This window comes from Oncorhynchus mykiss, chromosome 4, assembly GCF_013265735.2.
Source record: "Oncorhynchus mykiss isolate Arlee chromosome 4, USDA_OmykA_1.1, whole genome shotgun sequence".
Lineage (NCBI taxonomy): Eukaryota > Metazoa > Chordata > Actinopteri > Salmoniformes > Salmonidae > Oncorhynchus > Oncorhynchus mykiss.
Genome location: NC_048568.1, coordinates 38,897,821 through 38,918,270, shown reverse-complemented (window position 1 = coordinate 38,918,270; position 20,450 = coordinate 38,897,821). Strand labels below are relative to the sequence as shown.

The window sequence follows — 20,450 nt, the reverse complement described above, 5'->3', positions numbered from 1 at the left end:
CGAGGGCACTAGAACAGTCTGCAGCACCTGGCCTCACACTACTAAAATCTGAAGTCAAATGTCTACTGTTTGCTGATGATCTGGTGCTTCTGTCACAAACCAAGGAGGGCCTACAGCAGCACCTAGATCTTATGCACAGATTCTGTCAGACCTGGGCCCTGACAGTAAATCTCAGTAAGACAAAAATAATGGTGTTGCAAAAAAGGTCCAGTCCCTAGGACCACGAATACAAATTCCATCTAGACACTGTCGCCCTAGAGCACACAAAAAACTATACATACCTCGGCCTAAACATCAGCGCCACAGGTAACTTCCACAAAACTGTAAACAATCTGAGAGACAAGGCAAGAAGGAACAAAATGTTTGACATATATATTAGGATCTGGCTAAAAAATACTTGAATCAGTTATAGAGCCCATTGCCCTTTATGGTTGTGAGGTCTGGGGTCTGCTCACCAACCAAGAATTCACAAAATGGGACAAACACCAAATTGAGACTCTGCATGCAGAAATCTGAAAAAATATTCTCCTTGTACAACGTAAAACACCAAATAATGCATGCAGAGCAGAATTAGGCCGATACCCACTAATTATTAAAATCCAGAAAAGAGCCGTTAAATTCTATAACCACCTAAAAGGAAGTGATTCACAAACCTTCCATAACAAAGCCATCACCTACAGAGAGATGAACCTGGAGAAGAGTCCCCTAAGCAAGCTGGTCCTGGGGCTCTGTTCACAAACACAAACACACCCTACAGAGCCCCAGGACAGAAACACAATTAGACCCAAACAAATCATGAGAAAACAAAAAGATAATTACTTGACACATTGGAAAGAATTTCCAAAAAAACTGAGCAAATATAATGTTATTTGGCCCTAAACAGAGAGTACACAGTGGCAGAATACCTGACCACTGTGACTGACCAAACATTAAGGAAATCTTTGACTCTGTACAGACTCAGTGAGCATAGCCTTGCTATTGAGAAAGGCCGCCGTAGGCAGACATGGCTCTCAAGAGAAGACAGGCTATGTGCACACTGCCCACAAAATGAGGTGGAAACTGAGCTGCACTTCCTAACCTCCTGCACAATGCATGACCATATTATAGACACATGATTCCCTGAGATTACACAGATCCACAAAGAATTTGAAAAACAAAATACCACAGTGAAATACCACAGTGAAATACCACAGTGAAATACCACAGTGAAATACCACAGTGAAATATCACAGTGAAATACCACAGTGAAATATCACAGTGAAATACCACAGTGAAATACCACAGTGAAATACCACAGTGAAATATCACAGTGAAATACCACAGTGAAATACCACAGTGAAATATCACAGTGAAATACCACAGTGAAATATCACAGTGAAATACCACAGTGAAATACCACAGTGAAATACCACAGTGAAATACCACAGTGAAATACCACAGTGAAATACCACAGTGAAATATCACAGTGAAATACCACAGTGAAATACCACAGTGAAATACCACAGTGAAATACCACAGTGAAATATCACAGTGAAATACCACAGTAAAATACCACAGTGAAATACCACAGTGAAATACCACAATGAAATACCATAGTGAAATACCACAGTGAAATACCACAGTGAAATACCACAGTGAAATACCACAGTGAAATACCACAGTGAAATACCACAGTGAAATATCACAGTGAAATACCACAGTGAAATATCACAGTGAAATACCACAGTGAAATACCACAGTGAAATACCACAGTGAAATATCACAGTGAAATACCACAGTGAAATACCACAGTGAAATATCACAGTGAAATACCACAGTGAAATATCACAGTGAAATACCACAGTGAAATACCACAGTGAAATACCACAGTGAAATACCACAGTGAAATACCACAGTGAAATACCACAGTGAAATATCACAGTGAAATACCACAGTGAAATACCACAGTGAAATACCACAGTGAAATACCACAGTGAAATATCACAGTGAAATACCACAGTAAAATACCACAGTGAAATACCACAGTGAAATACCACAATGAAATACCATAGTGAAATACCACAGTGAAATACCACAGTGAAATACCACAGTGAAATACCACAGTGAAATATCACAGTGAAATACCACAGTGAAATACCACAGTGAAATACCACAGTGAAATATCACAGTGAAATACCACAGTGAAATACCACAGTGAAATACCACAGTGAAATACCACAGTAAAATACCACAGTGAAATATCACAGTGAAATACCACAGTGAAATACCACAGTGAAATACCACAGTGAAATATCACAGTGAAATACCACAGTGAAATACCACAGTGAAATACCACAGTGAAATACCACAGTAAAATACCACAGTGAAATACCACAGTGAAATACCACAGTGAAATACCACAGTGAAATATCACAGTGAAATACCACAGTGAAATACCACAGTGAAATATCACAGTGAAATACCACAGTGAAATATCACAGTGAAATACCACAGTGAAATATCACAGTGAAATACCACAGTGAAATGCCACAGTGAAATATCACAGTGAAATACCACAGTGAAATACCACAGTGAAATACCACAGTGAAATGCCACAGTGAAATATCACAGTGAAATACCACAGTGAAATACCACAGTGAAATATCACAGTGAAATACCACAGTGAAATACCACAGTGAAATACCACAGTGAAATACCACAGTAAAATACCACAGTGAAATATCACAGTGAAATACCACAGTGAAATACCACAGTGAAATACCACAGTGAAATACCACAGTGAAATATCACAGTGAAATACCACAGTGAAATATCACAGTGAAATACCACAGTGAAATACCACAGTGAAATACCACAGTGAAATACCACAGTGAAATATCACAGTGAAATACCACAGTGAAATACCACAGTGAAATATCACAGTGAAATACCACAGTGAAATATCACAGTGAAATACCACAGTGAAATACCACAGTGAAATATCACAGTGAAATACCACAGTGAAATATCACAGTGAAATACAGTGAAATATCACAGTGAAATACCACAGTGAAATATCACAGTGAAATACCACAGTGAAATACCACAGTGAAATATCACAGTGAAATACCACAGTGAAATATCACAGTGAAATACAGTGAAATATCACAGTGAAATACCACAGTGAAATATCACAGTGAAATACCACAGTGAAATACCACAGTGAAATATCACAGTGAAATACCACAGTGAAATATCACAGTGAAATACAGTGAAATATCACAGTGAAATACCACAGTGAAATACCACAGTGTGCCATCATCACAGCAATATTTGGACCCTGTCGCAACAAGAAAATCAAATCAAAGTTTATTTGGTGTGTGTGTGTGTGTGTGTGTGTGTCCTCTGTGTGTGTGTGTGTGTGTGTGTTCTCTGTGTGTGTGTGTGTGTGTGTGTGTGTTCTCTCTCTCTCTGTGTGTGTGTGTGTGTGTGTGTGTGTGTGTGTGTGTGTGTGTGTGTGTGTGTGTGTGTGTGTGTGTGTGTGTGTGTGTGTGTGTGTGTAGGTAAGCAAAGAAATAAAAACAACAAAATAACAGTAGCAAGGCTTTATGCAGACACCTGTTAGTCAGGCTTATTGAGGTAGTATGTACATGTAGATATGGTTAAAGTGACTATGCATAGATGATGAACAGAGAGTAGCAGCAGCGTAAAAGAGGGGTTGGGGGGCTACAGTGAAGAACAAACACCATTGTAAATACAACCCATATTAATTTATTTTCCCTTTTGTACTTTAACTATTTGCACATCATTACAACACTGTATATAGACGTAATATGACATTTTAAATGTCTTTATTCTTTTGGAACTTGTGTGAGTGTAATATTTACTGTTCACTTTTTATTGTTTATTTTACTTTTGTTTATCCATTTCACTTGCTTTGGCAATGTAAACATACATTTCCCATAACAATAAAGCCCCTTGAATTTAAAGAAATAGAGAGAGAGAAAGAAAGAATTAGAGAGAAAGAAATAAATAGAGAGAGAGAAAGAAAGAAATAGATTGAGAGAGAGAGAAAGAAAGAAAGAAATAGAGAGAGATAAAGGCAGAGGGAGAGAGAGAGAGGCAGGCAGAGGGAGGGAGAGAAAGAGAGAGATGGAGGTAGAGATACAGAGAGGGAGAAAGAGAGAACGAGAGAGAGAGAGACAGAGAGGAAGAGAGAAAGAGAGAGGCAGAGAGAGAGAAAGTGAGGGATCGAGAGAGAGAGAGAGAGATAGAGAGAGAGAGAGAGAGAGAGAGAGGCAGAAAGATAGTGGTGGAGAGAGAGGGAGAGGAGAGAGAAAAAGAGAGAAAGAGAGAGACAAAAGGAGAAGACGACCCCTCCAAGTTCTTAAAGCTGCGCCGTCTCTCCAAGACTCTCCTCCATGGCAGGAAGCTTAGCCCCCATGATGCACTGGGCCATACGCACTACCTTCTGTACAGCATTGCGGTCGGAGGCAGAGCAGTTGTGTTAGATGAACTTAGTTCTTATGTGTTCATTAACCAATTCAATTAAAACACTCTGTCCGTTTCTAAGAATTTGTAAGGTTCTTATTTGCATAAAATAGACAGAGACCAGTCAACCAAAATTAGCCAATAGTGTTTATTCTAGAGAGCTCTGGTCATAATACCATGTACATTGGTTTATATACCTCACATTTTGTCATAAATGTCCCTCCTCCTCTCAGATACAATGGCAATATAGTTCACAAGCCTTCTCACATTGTCTGCCACCTGTTAAACAATCTACCACAAGCTCAAGGTCTCTCCCCTCCCTGGGTAGGGACAGAATGTCCTGTAAGGAACACAAGCCTTCCCACATTGTCTGCCAGCTGTTAAACAATCTACTACTAGCCCAAGGTCTCTCCCCTCCCTGGGTAGGGACAGAATGTCCTGTAAGGAACACAGTATTCCAGCCTGTCTGACGATAGCTCCATTCGTTTCTAACAAGGAACAGAAAGTCCTTGTTCTAATTCTTGACTAAAACTACACGCATTATATTCAGTATTATGATTATAATAAGATTCATACATTCATACAGTAACAGAGTAGTATTCTGTTTAGTTATAGTTCTAAGCTAAATGTATACATAATTTAGTCATTATTCATAAAAATCCCATAACAAGTTGCCATACCAGGCAATGATGCAACAAGTCAGGTTGCTCTCGATGGTGCAGCTGTATAACCTTTTACGGATCTGAGGACCAATGCCAAATACTTTCGGTCTTATGAGGGGGAATAGACATTGTCGTGCCCTCTTCATGACTGTCTTGGTGGGTTTGGACTAGAGGTCGACTAATTCAAGTTTTCATAACAATCTACTGATCTGCCTTTTTGGATGCCGATTATGGGCGATTACATTGCAATACACGAGGAAACGGCGTGGCTGCGTGGCACAAGGTCACAAGGTCAAGGTCACATTGCAATACACGAGGAAACGGCGTGGCTGCGTGGCACAAGGTCCTTTTGATGGAGCCAAAGTAAAAAAAAATAATAATTACCCCCTTTTTATGGTTTCCAATTGGTAGTTACAGGCTTGTCTCATCGCTGCAACTCCCGTACGGACTCAGGAGAGGCGAAGATCGAGAGCCATGCGTCCTCCGAAACACAATTCAACCTAGCCGCACTGCTTCTTGACACAATGCGCATCCGACCCGGAAGCCAGCTGCACCAATGTGTCGGAGGAAACACCGTACACCTGGCAACCTGGTCAGCATGTAACCCTCCCTAAACCGGAAGACGCTGGGCCAATTGTGCATCGCCCCATGGGCCTCCCGGTCGTAGCCGGCTGTGACAGAGCCTGGGCTACTTGTCTCTGGTGGCACAGCTAGCACTGCGATGCAATGTACAATGTAACAGCAATATTTAGACTTAGGGATGCCATCCGTTTCATAAAATACGGAACAGTTCCGTATTTCACTGAAAGAATAAACAGGAATTCTTATAAGCGTCCGGGTTTGAGTCCCGCTCCTTGAAAGCGGCAGCTTTACCCTTTGTTGCCTTTAATCCAAAGCTTCTGGTTGAGATACGTACGTACTGTCACTGTGGGAACAACTTCATCGATGCACTTTTTGATGAAGCCTGTGACTGATGTGGAATACCCCTCAATGCCATCGGATGAGTCCCGGAACATATTCCAGTCTGTGCTAGCAAAACAGTCCTGTAGCTTAGCATCTGGCGTGGCGGAGGTCTTTGTGGGCTATACTCAGCCTTGTCTCAGGATGGTAAGTTGGTGGTTGAAGATATCCCTCTAGTGGTGTGGGGGCTGTGCTTTGGCAAAGTGGGTGGGGTTATATCCTTCCTGTTTGGCCCTGTCCGGGGGTGTCCTCGGAGTGGGCCACAGTGTCTCCTGACCCCTCCTGTCTCAGCCTCCAGTATTTATGCTGCAGTAGTTTATGTGTCGGGGGGCTAGGGTCAGTTTGTTATATCTGGAGTACTTCTCCTGTCCTATTCGGTGTCCTGTGTGAATCTAAGTGTGCGTTCTCTAATTCTCTCCTTCTCTCTTTCTCTCTCTCGGAGGACCTGAGCCCTAGGACCATGCCCCAGGACTACCTGACATGATGACTCCTTGCTGTCCCCAGTCCACCTGGCTGTGCTGCTGCTCCAGTTTCAACTGTTCTGCCTTATTATTATTCGACCATGCTGGTCATTTATGAACATTTGAACATCTTGGCCATGTTCTGTTATAATCTCCACCCGGCACAGCCAGAAGAGGACTGGCCATCCCACATAGGCTCTCTGTAATTCTCTCTTTCTTTCTCTCTCTCGGAGGACCTGAGCCCTAGGACCATGCCCCAGGAATACCTGACATGATGACTCCTTGCTGTCCCCAGTCCACCTGACTGTGCTGCTGCTCCAGTTTCAACTATTCTGCCTTATTATTATTCGACCATGCTGGTCATTTATGAACATTTGAACATCTTGACCATGTTTTGTTATAATCTCCACCCGGCACAGCCAGAAGAGGACTGGCCACCCCACATAGCCTGGTTCCTCTCTAGGTTTCTTCCTAGGTTTTGGCCTTTCTAGGGAGTTTTTCCTAGCCACCGTGCTTCTACACCTGCATTGCTTGCTGTTTGGGGTTTTAGGCTGGGTTTCTGTACAGCACTTTGAGATATCAGCTGATGTACGAAGGGCTATATAAATAAATACATTTGATTTGATTTGATCTGCGTCATCTGACCACTTCCATATTGAGCGAGTCACTGGTACTTCCTGCTTTAGTTTTATTTGTAAGCAAGAATCAGTAGGATATAATTATGGTCAGATTTGCCAAATGGAGGGCGAGAGAGTTTTGTACTCATCTCTGTGTGTGGAGTAAAGGTGGTCTAGAGTTTGTGCAATCTACTATCTACTTATTAGGGCTGTCAGAGTTCATTAGTGCAATCTACTATCTACTTATTAGGGCTGTCAGAGTTCATCAGTGCAATCTACTATCTACTTATTAGGGCTGTCAGAGTTCATTAGTGCAATCTACTATCTACTTACTAGGGCTGTCAGAGTTCATTAGCGCAATCTACTATCTACTTATTAGGGCTGTCAGAGTTCATCAGTGCAATCTACTATCTACTTATTAGGGCTGTCAGAGTTCATTAGTGCAATCTACTATCTACTTATTAGGGCTGTCAGAGTTCATCAGTGCAATCTACTATCTACTTATTAGGGCTGTCAGAGTTCATTAGTGCAATCTACTATCTACTTACTAGGGCTGTCAGAGTTCATTAGCGCAATCTACTATCTACTTACTAGGGCTGTCAGAGTTCATTAGTGCAATCTACTATCTACTTACTAGGGCTGTCAGAGTTCATCAGTGCAATCTACTATCTACTTATTAGGGCTGTCAGAGTTCATCAGTGCAATCTACTATCTACTTATTAGGGTTGTCAGAGTTCATCAGTGCAATCTACTATCTACTTACTAGGGCTGTCAGAGTTCATCAGTGCAATCTACTATCTACTTACTAGGGCTGTCAGAGTTCATCAGTGCAATCTACTATCTACTTATTAGGGTTGTCAGAGTTCATCAGTGCAATCTACTATCTACTTATTAGGGCTGTCAGAGTTCATCAGTGCAATCTACTATCTACTTATTAGGGTTGTCAGAGTTCATCAGTGCAATCTACTATCTACTTATTAGGGCTGTCAGAGTTCATCAGTGCAATCTACTATCTACTTATTAGGGCTGTCAGAGTTCATCAGTGCAATCTACTATCTACTTATTAGGGCTGTCAGAGTTCATCAGTGCAATCTACTATCTACTTATTAGGGCTGTCAGAGTTCATCAGTGCAATCTACTATCTACTTATTAGGGCTGTCAGAGTTCATCAGTGCAATCTACTATCTACTTACTAGGGCTGTCAGAGTTCATCAGTGCAATCTACTATCTACTTATTAGGGCTGTCAGAGTTCATCAGTGCAATCTACTATCTACTTATTAGGGCTGTCAGAGTTCATCAGTGCAATCTACTATCTACTTATTAGGGCTGTCAGAGTTCATCAGTACAATCTACTATCTACTTATTAGGGCTGTCAGAGTTCATCAGTGCAATCTACTATCTACTTATTAGGGCTGTCAGAGTTAGTTAACTGTTTGTAATTTTAGTGCACTTTTATTTTTATTTTAATTTTGATTAATCTCATTTTCTGAAAGCGTGTAAAATACAGTACACTGAAAACATCCCAAATACATCGGCTATACAGCCAGAAACAACAATGAGATGTCAAATACATCGGCTATACAGCCAGAAACAACAATGAGATGTCAAATACATCGGCTACACAGCCAGAAACAACAATGAGATGTCAAATACATCGGCTATACAGCCAGAAACAACAATGAGATGTCAAATACATCGGCTATACAGCCAGAAACAACAATGAGATGTCAAATACATCGGCCATACAGCCAGAAACAACAATGAGATGTCAAATACATCGGCTACACAGCCAGAAACAACAATGAGATGTCAAATACATCGGCTACACAGCCAGAAACAACAATGAGATGTCAAAACAAGTCGACATTGAGGTCAAAAGAAGGTTGGCTTTATCAATGTACAACATTTTTTTGCTTTTCATTACTTTGGACAAAATTAAGAGGTCAATATTCTCGTAAGGATTTTTGAATAAAAAATCATTTAAATCACATCAACTCCTGTGATTAACTCAATAAAAAAAAAACTTGTTTGAGAACCCTAGTTGTATATGTTTTAAAAGGTGTCATTGAATAAAAAATTGCGTTCCAGCGCTGAATTAATGACGTATTACTGTTTTCACCTCTTTTGTCGTCTTCAATCCGGGTACTTCAAGGAAACACTAGATGGCGCTAATGGACACTGCAGCTCAGAGGCATTAATGTCGTTTTTTCTGCTTCTGGTTTATTACCGTGCATAAGACAACACGTCCTAACACTGGACAGTAATTATACATGAATACAGAGTCAATGGTTACGTTGTCTACGGTGACCTAGTAGTACATACTGACATAACACAGCACTTCAGGGTTTTTGTATGGCAGATCTCATTGCTTTGTATACAGCTGCAATAAGGTCACACACACACACACACACACACACACATACACACACACACACACACACACACACACACACACACACACACACACACACACACACACACACACACACACACACACACACACACACACACACATACACACACACACACACACACACACACACACACACACACACACACACACACACACACACACACACACACACACAGACCACATCACACAAGGACTTCATTTGACAACACCGACCGAACGCAGGCAGTGTGAAGGGAAGAGGGACATACACCTAGAAGGTAAGAACCTAAATGTTGGTTCTGAGGGTGAAAAATGCTTTATTAGTTGACTCACACTCTCACTTCAGCTCGTAGTTTCACTCCATTTTCAGAGGAGAAAGCAGTCAGGGTTTAGTGTCATGTCTGACGCTGTTGGATGTTTCTGGATAATCCACTGGCAGAACTGTAAAGAGACTCATACAACGTGACAGGTGCCCTAGGCTGTATCCCAAATAGCAACCTGTTCTTTATTTAGTGCACTGATTTTTATTAGGGTAGTGCACTTTTTAGGAATAGGAGGCCATTTGGATCCTACATCTATTCTCAACTTTTGCACACTCTCAGTAAAAATGAGGGTTTGACATTTCTTTGACAATGTTTTATTTATTTATTTTTTTACCTTTATTGAACAAGGCAAGTCAGTTAAAGAACTAATCCTTATTTACAACGATGGTCTACTTTTAATTAAGGGATTACAATATGGTAGTTCCCACGCGTTCAAGAAGAAGACAGCTCCTACCGACTGCTCCCTTGTAAAGAAAGACCTTCTTCCTTTACCGGTTGAATAATGTTTGACACTTCAACACAAGATGTTGTGTGTGTGCATTCCTTTTTTTAATTTTATTATTTTATTTTTTTACAGTTTTCCATAGTATTCAAATACCAATTCTACATGAAGATTCTCGTGGACTACTAGTAGTAGAGGTAGGAGAGTTGTGGTATGTAGTTATTGTGTGTTTAAACAGTAGGTGAACACAGTCTACAGGCAGCATACTAAAAACAACATCCCTCACAGCAGTGGAAGGGAGGATGTGGCTATAGAGATATAGAGAGTAGGGAGGGATGAGGTGAGCAGCTTGGCATCAAAGCCGAAGGGGCGTAATGCTTTGAGGTGGGAAAGCAAAGGCAAAAGGCGGTACTGTCTCTGAATGTCACAGAGATTTAACCTGAAGACATGAAACTGACTGCATAACTCATGCAGATTCAACAAACAGCATTCAAAAACAGATCATTAACTAGGAGATAGTGAGATACAGAATGTGAGTATTACCTGCTGTAAATCTTTCATTTTATATTTACAAGACAGGCTAGACTAGTATGCTGCAAGCAATGGTTTAGGCAATAGTATTTTAAGGACAAATGACTGGAATTTGAAGGATTTTTGCCAAATAGAATGAACCCCCCCCTTCTCTCTCTGTCAAAGGCTCCAACCAGAAAAGAAGATACAAATGGAAGATACCATTGACACCGCCATGGGGGTGTTCTCTTATCAGTACCTGGCGTCCAATGACAGTTTACTTTTCAACATCACACCAACCCACTTCCCCCCCCTGCCACCCATAATAGACCAGACCATCAGCTTCACCATCATAGTGGTCCTCTTCATCACCATGGTTTCACTGGGCTGTACCATGGAGGTGTCCAAGATCAAGGTGATTCTCATGATGGTGTTCATATCTAGTTTCTGGTTGTTTCAGACTTTTTGTGGTTAATTTCATTTTCTTTCTTTTATGTTTTTTTTGTGATTAAAGCAGTTTTAAGGTTTATGAAATGTATACAAATTAAATATTATATTCATAACATTTAATATTGTTATTAATCTATTTCTATAGACCCACATCCTGAAACCTAAAGGAGTAGCCATCGCAGTGGTGGCACAGTTCGGAGTAATGCCCCTCACTGCCTTTTCATTGGCTAAGGTTAGTTTTTCTCATTGGATAAGGTTAGCATTTCTCATTGGCTACGGTTAGCATTTCTCATTGGCTCAGGCTAGTATTTCTCATTGGCTCAGGCTAGTATTTCTCATTGGCTCAGGTTAGTATTTCTCATTGGCTCAGGCTAGTATTTCTCATTGGCTCAGGCTAGTATTTCTCATTGGCTTAGGTTAGCATTTCTCATTGGCTACGGTTAGCATTTCTCATTGGCTCAGGCTAGTATTTCTCATTGGCTCAGGCTAGTATTTCTCATTGGCTCAGGTTAGTATTTCTCATTGGCTCAGGCTAGTATTTCTCATTGGCACAGGCTAGTATTTCTCATTGGCTCAGGCTAGTATTTCTCATTGGCTTAGGTTAGCATTTCTCATTGGCTACGGTTAGCATTTCTCATTGGCTCAGGCTAGTATTTCTCATTGGCTCAGGCTAGTATTTCTCATTGGCTTAGGTTAGCATTTCTCATTGGCTACGGTTAGCATTTCTCATTGGCTCAGGCTAGTATTTCTCATTGGCTCAGGCTAGTATTTCTCATTGGCTCAGGCTAGTATTTCTCATTGGCTCAGGTTAGTATTTCTCATTGGCTCAGGTTAGTATTTCTCATTGGCTCAGGCTAGTATTTCTCATTGGCTCAGGTTAGTATTTCTCATTGGCTCAGGTTAGTATTTCTCATTGGCTCAGGCTAGTATTACTCATTGGCTCAGGCTAGTATTTCTCATTGGCTCAGGCTAGTATTTCTCATTGGCTAAGGCTAGTATTTCTCATTGGCTCAGGCTAGTATTTCTCATTGGCTCAGGTTATTAGTTTCCATAGCTGTCTTGGCGTTTTACAGTCTGGCTCCCAGGCCTTCAGGAATGACAGGACAGGACTATGCCAAGCTGTTCAGTGTAGCCTCAGGTGTGCGTCCTGTCCTGTGTCTTCAGGTGTTACAGCTGGGGCCGATGGAGGCTGTAGCGTTGCTGATCTGTGGATGCTGTCCAGGGGGAAACATCTCCAATATACTGGCCCTGGCACTGAAGGGAGACGTGAACCTCAGGTAGACAACATTCTTAACTATTCACATGGAACCTCTATGAATTTTGATTTATTCTCTCCCAAATGTTCCCGTTATCACAGTGTGGCATTAACGTTCAGGTGAAAATCATCTTGTTTCTGACTGGGTCTCCACCCTAAAGACTGGTCTCATTAGTCACTGACTGTTCCCCAAATTTGACATATTCCTGGTAACTACATCTCATTTTACTACCATTCAAACGTTTGGGGTCACTTAGAAATGTCCTTGTTTTTGAAAGAAAAGCAACATTTTTTGTCCATTAAAATAACATCAAATTGATCAGAAATACAGTGTAGACATTGTTAATGTTGTAAATGACTATTGTAGCTGGAAACAGCAGATTTGTTATGGAATATCTACATAGGCGTACAGAGGCCCATTATCAGCAACCATCACTCCTGTGTTCCAATGGCACGTTGTGTTAGCTAATCCAAGTTTATCATTTTAAAAGGATAATTGATCATCAGAAAACCCTTGGTAATCACCCTGTTTTCAGACCTACATTCATGCCTTGGTAATTAGCCTGTTCTCAGACCTACATTCATGCCTTGGTAATCACCCTGTTCTCAGACGTACATTCATGCCTTGGTAATCACCCTGTTCTCAGACCTACATTCATGCCTTGGTAATTAGTCTGTTCTCAGACCTACATTCATGCCTTGGTAATTAGTATGTTCTCAGACCTACATTCATGCCTTGGTAATTAGCCTGTTCCCAGATCTATATTCATGCCTTGGTAATTAGTCTGTTCTCAGATCTACATTCATGACTTGGTAATTACTGGCTTACATTGACCTAGATCAAGGTCCCTTAATTGGCGGCCTATGGGCCAAATTTGTCTCATGACCTTTTTTATGCATCCCCAGTAATTATACTGTATATACAGTACCAGTCAAAGGTTTAGACACACCTACTCATTCAAGAGTTTTTCTTTATTGTAGAATAATAGTGAAGACATTTGAACAACAAAATAACACATATGGAATCATGTAGTAACCAAGAAAAGTGTTAAACAAATCAAAATATATTTATATTTGAGATTCTTCGAAATAGCCACCCTTTGCCTTGATGACAGCTTTGCACACTCTTGGCATTCTCTCAACCAGCTTCATGAGGAATGCTTTTCCAACAGTCTTGAAGGAGTTCCCACATATGCTGAGCACTTATTGGCTGCTTTTCCTTCACTCTGCGGTTCAACTCATCCCAAACTATCTCAAATGGATTGAGTTTGGGTGATTGTGGAGGCCAGGTCATCTGATGCAGCACTCCATCACTCTCCTTCTTGATCAAATAGCCCTTACACAGCCTGGAGGTGTGTTGGGTCATTGTCCTGTTGAAAAACAAATGATAAGTGCAAACCAGATGGGATGGCGTATCGCTGCAGAATGCTGTGGTAGCCATGCTGACAGTGTCACAAGCAAAGCACTCCCACACCATCACACCTCCTCCTCCGTGCTTCACAGTGGGAACCACATATGCAGAGATCATCCGTTCACCTACTCTGCGTCTCACAAAGACACAGAGGTTGGAATCAAAAATCTCAAATTTGGACTCATCAGACCAAAGGACAGATTTCTACCGGTCTAATGTCCATTGTTTGTGATTCTTGGCCCAAGTCTCTTCTTCTTATTGGTGTGTTACTATACACTCCGGCCTCCTGACTGTTTGCTTAAGAAAAAATACCCCGTGGCTGAATCTAGTTGATGATCCCTGACCCAGATCATAAAACTATTATATGAATGAATTCCACCATCAGACACCCCATCCATCCCATGAATGAATTCTACCATCAGACACCCCATCCATCCCATGAATGAATTCTACCATCAGACACCCCATCCATCCCATGAATGAATTCCATCCCATGTTTTAGTTTGAACCGGCAGATCCCCAACTCCTCTATTGGCCACTACCCGTCCAAGACCTTAACATACAGTGCCTTGCGAAAGTATTCGGCCCCCTTGAACTTTGCGACCTTTTGCCACATTTCAGGCTTTAAACATAAAGATATAAAATTGTATTTTTTTGTGAAGAATCAACAACAAGTGGGACACAATCATGAAGTGGAACGACATTTATTGGATATTTCAAACTTTTTTAACAATTCAAAGACTGAAAAATTGGGCGTGCAAAATTATTCAGCCCCTTTACTTTCAGTGCAGCAAACTCTCTCCAGAAGTTCAGTGAGGATCTCTGAATGATCCAATGTTGACCTAAATAACTAATGATGATAACTACAATCCACCTGTGTGTAATCAAGTCTCTGTATAAATGCACCTGCACTGTGATAGTCTCAGAGGTCCGTTAAAAGCGCAGAGAGCATCATGAAGAACAAGGAACACACCAGGCAGGTCCGAGATACTGTTGTGAAGAAGTTTAAAGCCGGATTTGGATACAAAAATATTTCCCAAGCTTTAAACATCCCAAGGAGCACTGTGCAAGCGATAATATTGAAATGGAAGGAGTATCAGACCACTGCAAATCTACCAAGACCTGGCCGTCCCTCTAAACTTTCAGCTCACACAAGGAGAAGACTGATCAGAGATGCAGCCAAGAGGCCCATGATCACTCTGGATGAACTGCAGAGATCTACAGCTGAGGTGGGAGACTCTGTCCATAGGACAACAATCAGTCGTATATTGCACAAATCTGGCCTTTATGGAAGAGTGGCAAGAAGAAAGCCATTTCTTAAAGATATCCATAAAAAGTGTCGTTTAAAGTTTGCCACAAGCCACCTGGGAGACACACCAAACATGTGGAAGAAGGTGCTCTGGTCAGATGAAACCAAAATTGAACTTTTTGGCAACAATGCAAAACGTTATGTTTGGCGGAAAAGCAACACAGCTGAACACACCATCCCCACTGTCAAACATGGTGGTGGCAGCATCATGGTTTGGGCCTGCTTTTCTTCAGCAGGGACAGGGAAGATGGTTAAAATTGATGGGAAGATGGATGGAGCCAAATACAGGACCATTCTGGAAGAAAACCTGATGGAGTCTGCAAAAGACCTGAGACTGGGACGGAGATTTGTCTTCCAACAAGACAATGATCCAAAACATAAAGCAAAATCTACAATGGAATGGTTCAAAAATAAACATATCCAGGTGTTAGAATAGCCAAGTCAAAGTCCAGACCTGAATCCAATCGAGAATCTGTGGAAAGAACTGAAAACTGCTGTTCACAAATGCTCTCCATCCAACCTCACTGAGCTCGAGCTGTTTTGCAAGGAGGAATGGGAAAACATTTCAGTCTCTCGATGTGCAAAACTGATAGAGACATACCCCAAGCGACTTACAGCTGTAATCACAGCAAAAGGTGGCGCTACAAAGTATTAACTTAAGGGGGCTGAATAATTTTGCGTGCCCAATTTTTCAGTTTTTGATTTGTTAAAAAAGTTTGAAATATCCAATAAATGTCGTTCCACTTCATGATTGTGTCCCACTTGTTGTTGATTCTTCACAAAAAAAATACAGTTTTATATCTTTATGTTTGAAGCCTGAAATGTGGCAAAAGGTCGCAAAGTTCAAGGGGGCCGAATACTTTCGCAAGGCACTGTAATTATCATAGATATTAAACAACGTCATCAGTTACCGCGTCACACCTTTCACCCTCGTTTTAACCACCTAGTCAGTCATTAACCCCAGAACGTACCTGGAAACCTCCATTAGGACACGATACCTAGAGATGCAGAGGAGATTTTACTCCTCTTACCCCCCCTGTAGGTATCATCTGAATGAACACTGTCTCTGACTGTCTCAAGGACTTGCCTACTGTTAATTATTAATAATGGCAACTGCCAAATATTTTACTCACACTAGTCTCTTGTTTATGTGTGCAGAGATGACATGTACACGAGTGCTGTCTGTCAGGATATAGGACAAATAGATTCAGATATTTTTCTTACTGTTTGTTTTTTTAAGTATAACATTATCCACAGAAAAAGACAAACTAGATAACAGAACAACCGGAATGACACTATAGTTGGTTGTTTAGCAACAAAACAGATGCTTGCAGAAGTATAGGACAAAACAGCTGGGGTTTTTGCTTAGATTGCTGACTTTAGTTAGTCTCCAAATGTTTATTGAAAACATAACTACACTTGCACAATGAGTCTCAGAAAAAACATGGTTACAGTTGTTTGGTTAGCTAACTAGCGAATGTATTACCATATTAGGATTAGATATGCCATTATTCAAAACAACTCAAAACAAGACATGGTATCAAGATACAAGGAGCTGAAGCGTCATTGTTGCTAGGTCTCTGGCCATCCAGAATCACAACACATGGACTTCTGACCCTTTGAAACTTGCACTTTGTTTTCCCGACATTGTCAACTAACCCTTCTATTGAGATGACTGCCCCCTTGGCATTCACCCAATAGAGAAATGTCCGAGTTGTGATTTCAAGGTCACAGCTATGTGTTGTTCCACGTTCCGTCAATGTGGATATCGAGCGTAACCATAACATCACGTTCGCCAGGTTAGGAAGAATGGAAATACACACATATGTAAGTAACCCTGCTATTTATACACGACTATCTCTCTCTCTCCCCCCTCTCTTTCTATCTCTCCCTCTCTCTTTCTATCCCTCTCCCTCTCTCTTTCTATCCCTCTCCCTCTCCCCCTCTCTTTCTATCTCTCTCTCTCCCCCTTTCCCTCCTCCTCTCTCTCCTTCCCACACATATGTAACTAACCCTGCTGTTTATACACGACCATCTCTTTCTCTCCCCCTCTCTTTCTATCTCTCCCTCTCTCTCTCCTCCCTCTCTCTTTCTCTCCCCCTCTCTTTCTATCTCTCCCTCTCTCTCCTCCCTCTCTCTTTCTATCCCTCTCCCTCTCTCTTTCTATCTCTCTCTCTCCCCCTTTCCCTCCTCCTCTCTCTCCTTCCCACACATATGTAACTAACCCTGCTGTTTATACACGACTATCTCTCTCTCTCCCCCCTCTCTTTCTATCTCTCCCTCTCTCTTTCTATCCCTCTCCCCCTCTCTTTCTATCTCTCTCTCTCCCCCTTTCCCTCCTCCTCTCTCCTTCCCACACATATGTAACTAACCCTGCTGTTTATACACGACTATCTCTCCCTCTCTTTCTATCCCTCTCTCCCCCTTTCCCGCCTCCTCTCTCTCTCCTTCCCTTTCTCTATCCCCCCCACTCTGTCTCTCTCTCCGTCCCTCCTTCTCTCTCCCTCTCTTCCTCCTCAGTATTGTGATGACTACCTGCTCTACATTCCTAGCCCTGGGTATGATGCCACTGCTCCTCTACCTATACTGCCAGGGCTTCTCCAACCTGGAGAGTGCTGTCCCCTACGCTGGCATCACTCTGGCCCTGGTCATGACTCTGTTCCCTTGTGGCATCGGCATCCTCATCAACTACTACAGGCCGCAGTACTCCAAGACCATTACCAAGGTATGACAGATAATGGTCTGCGTTTTGGGTAGTCTCACGTTGCCATACCTCCAAAATCATGTCGTTGTCATGCCTTCCTTGGAGGAGTTTTAGGGAAACTCCCTTCCTGTTTTAGGGAAGCCTGGAGGGCTTCGAGGCTAGCTTTTGAGTAATATCTTCAACTGGGTAGTTAGGTTTACAGTTAGATTTTACAATCTTGTTGAAAAACACAAATCTGGTAAAGGGCCTCATTTTAAAAGTTCAAAACATTGAAAACATACAGGTTGTTTTAGACAGCCCAGCATAAATTGATAATAATATACAGTTTGTGGCTGAATGTCCTCCTGCTCTTCAGATCGGTCTGTCCCTCCTGTTGATATCCATGGTAGTGATCGGCCTATTGGCCAGCGTGACCAGAGGAAGAATGAATGTGATGCTGACCGTCCTGTCCCCTCAACTAATGGCCACTGCTGCCCTCATGCCCCTCATTGGCTACACTTTAGGATACGTCCTTTCATACCTGTTCAGAGTCAACAGATCGTAAGTCATGGTGATGAGGATGATGTTGAAGGTAAACTGTAAATTGATGAAGATTAGGATTACCATGATGGTGAAGATCAAGATTATAATTATGTTGATAGATTGCATGTGAAGTTTTTCTATAAGAAAAAAAAACAACGTATCTTCCTATTCCTCTAGTAAAAGTATATTCCAGCTCAGTAGATTTCTAATGCTAAATGCTTGGAGGAAAGAAACTCATTTACCTCAGTTAGAATTCAATGTCAAGCAATCAAATCCTTATTTGGACATCCTTCCTTCTTTCCTCAGGGGGCAGAGGACCATCGCCATGGAGACGGGATGTCAGAACATCCAGCTGTGTTCCGCCATTTTGAAGGTGGCGTTCCCTCCCGATGTGATTGGTCCGCTCTACCTCTTCCCTATAGTCTACATAGTGTTCCAAGTGGGAGAGGCCTTACTGCTCATCGTCCTCTTCTGGGTTCACCAGAGGTTCTTTAAAACAACAAAGAAAGGTGGGCTTGACTGACCCTTGTCTTTGAATGATATACAGTTAAAAAAAAGCATCTAGTCTGAGACCTGGACATCAGGTCCCTTATGATTACATCAGTTTTGTCATCACAAAGTGTCTCAGAGGAGGAGTACTGATCTAAGATCAGGTATCCCCGGTCTTATTCTTTATTTTGTTAGAAGGCCAAACTGATCCTAGATCAGCACTCTGAGATGTTTTATGATTTTTTTTTTATGTATTTATTTTATTTCACCTTTATTTAACCAGGTAGGCCAGTTGAGAACAAGTTCTCATTTGCAACTGCGACCTGGCCAAGATAAAGCATAGCAGTTCGACAGATACAACGACACAGAGTTACACATGGAGTAAAACAAACATACAGTCAATAATACAATGTGAGCAAATGAGGTGAGATAAGGGAGGTAAAGGCAAAAAAAAGCCCATGGTGGCAAAGTAAATACAATATAGCAAGTAAAACACTGGAATAGTAGATTTGCAGTGGGAGAATGTGCAAAGTAGAGATAGAAATAATGGGGTGCAAAGAAGCAAAATAAATATGTGTGACCTCAGGCCTGGAGGGAAGCAAAAGTCATTCCGCTACCTAACCTTGGTTAGCGCGCACTGCGCCCGGCCCGCCACAGGTGCGCGATGAGACAAGGATATCCCTACCGGCCAAACCCTCCCTAACCCGGACGATGACAATTGTGTTGTTAGACTTCAGTGCGGCTTTTGACATTATCGACCATAGTCTGCTACTGGAAAAACTTGTATTATGGCTTTACACCCCCTGCTATATTGTGGATAAAGAGTTACCTGTCTAACAGAACACAGAGGGTGTTCTTTAACGGAAGCTTCTCCAACATAATCCAGGTAAAATCAGGAATTCCCCAGGGCAGCTGTCTAGGCCCCTTACTTTTAAAATTCTTTAACGACATGCCACTAGTTTTGAGTAAAGCCAGTGTGTTTATGTATGCAGACGATGCAGACACTACACACGTCAGCTACTACAGCGACTGAAATTACTAACAGTCAACAAAGAGCTGCAGTTAGTTTCGGAGTGAGTGGCAAGGAATAAGTTAAGTCATGAATATTTCCTAAACTAAAACCATTGTGTTTGGGACAAATCATTCACTAAACCTTAAACCTCAACTATATCTTGTAATAAATCATGTGGAAATTGAGCAAGTTGAGGTGACTTAACTGTCTGGAGTAACCCTGGTTGTTGGTAAACTGTCATGGTCAAAACATATTGATACAACAGTAGTTAAGTTGGTGAGAAGTCTGTCCATAATAAAGCGCTGTTCTGCCTTCTTAACAACACTATCAACAAGGCAGGTCCTACAGGCCCTAGTTTTGTCACACCTGGACTACTGTTCAGTCGTGTGGTCATGTGCCACAAAAGGGACTTAGACCATTGTAATTTTTCTCAGAACAGGGCAGCACGGCTGGCCCTTAT

General features: G+C 41.6%; 1 protein-coding gene and 2 long non-coding RNA genes across 3 annotated transcripts; 2 read left to right on the top strand and 1 right to left on the bottom strand.

Moving 5' to 3' along the window:
- Positions 1 to 9,786: 9,786 nt before the first annotated feature.
- LOC110522594 lies at positions 9,787 to 11,522 on the top strand. Its single transcript, XR_002473346.2, has 3 exons — positions 9,787 to 9,841; positions 11,025 to 11,253; positions 11,434 to 11,522. It is a non-coding gene; the product is annotated as an uncharacterized LOC110522594 (long non-coding RNA).
- Positions 11,523 to 12,148: 626 nt separating this feature from the next.
- Positions 12,149 to 19,132, top strand: LOC110521103 (sodium/bile acid cotransporter-like). Its single transcript, XM_036976241.1, has 4 exons — positions 12,149 to 12,565; positions 17,784 to 17,988; positions 18,323 to 18,507; positions 18,796 to 19,132. The coding sequence occupies exons 1-4, from the start codon at positions 12,384 to 12,386 to the stop codon at positions 19,010 to 19,012; spliced, it is 789 nt and encodes a 262-aa protein (XP_036832136.1). The 5' UTR covers positions 12,149 to 12,383; the 3' UTR covers positions 19,013 to 19,132.
- On the bottom strand, positions 18,395 to 18,867 carry LOC118964476. Its single transcript, XR_005051533.1, has 2 exons — positions 18,732 to 18,867; positions 18,395 to 18,487 (listed from the first exon to the last, which is right to left on the bottom strand). It is a non-coding gene; the product is annotated as an uncharacterized LOC118964476 (long non-coding RNA).
- Positions 19,133 to 20,450: the final 1,318 nt, after the last annotated feature.

Excerpts from the sequence above, each read along its gene's own strand:
- LOC110521103 (XM_036976241.1), top strand. The coding sequence starts at position 12,384 with ATGACAGGACAGGACTATGCCAAGCTGTTCAGTGTAGCCTCAGGTGTG. Across the intron at positions 12,566-17,783 it reads AAGGGAGACGTGAACCTCAG|TATTGTGATGACTACCTGCT; the intron begins GTAGACAACATT and ends CTTCCTCCTCAG. Across the intron at positions 17,989-18,322 it reads ACTCCAAGACCATTACCAAG|ATCGGTCTGTCCCTCCTGTT; the intron begins GTATGACAGATA and ends CCTGCTCTTCAG.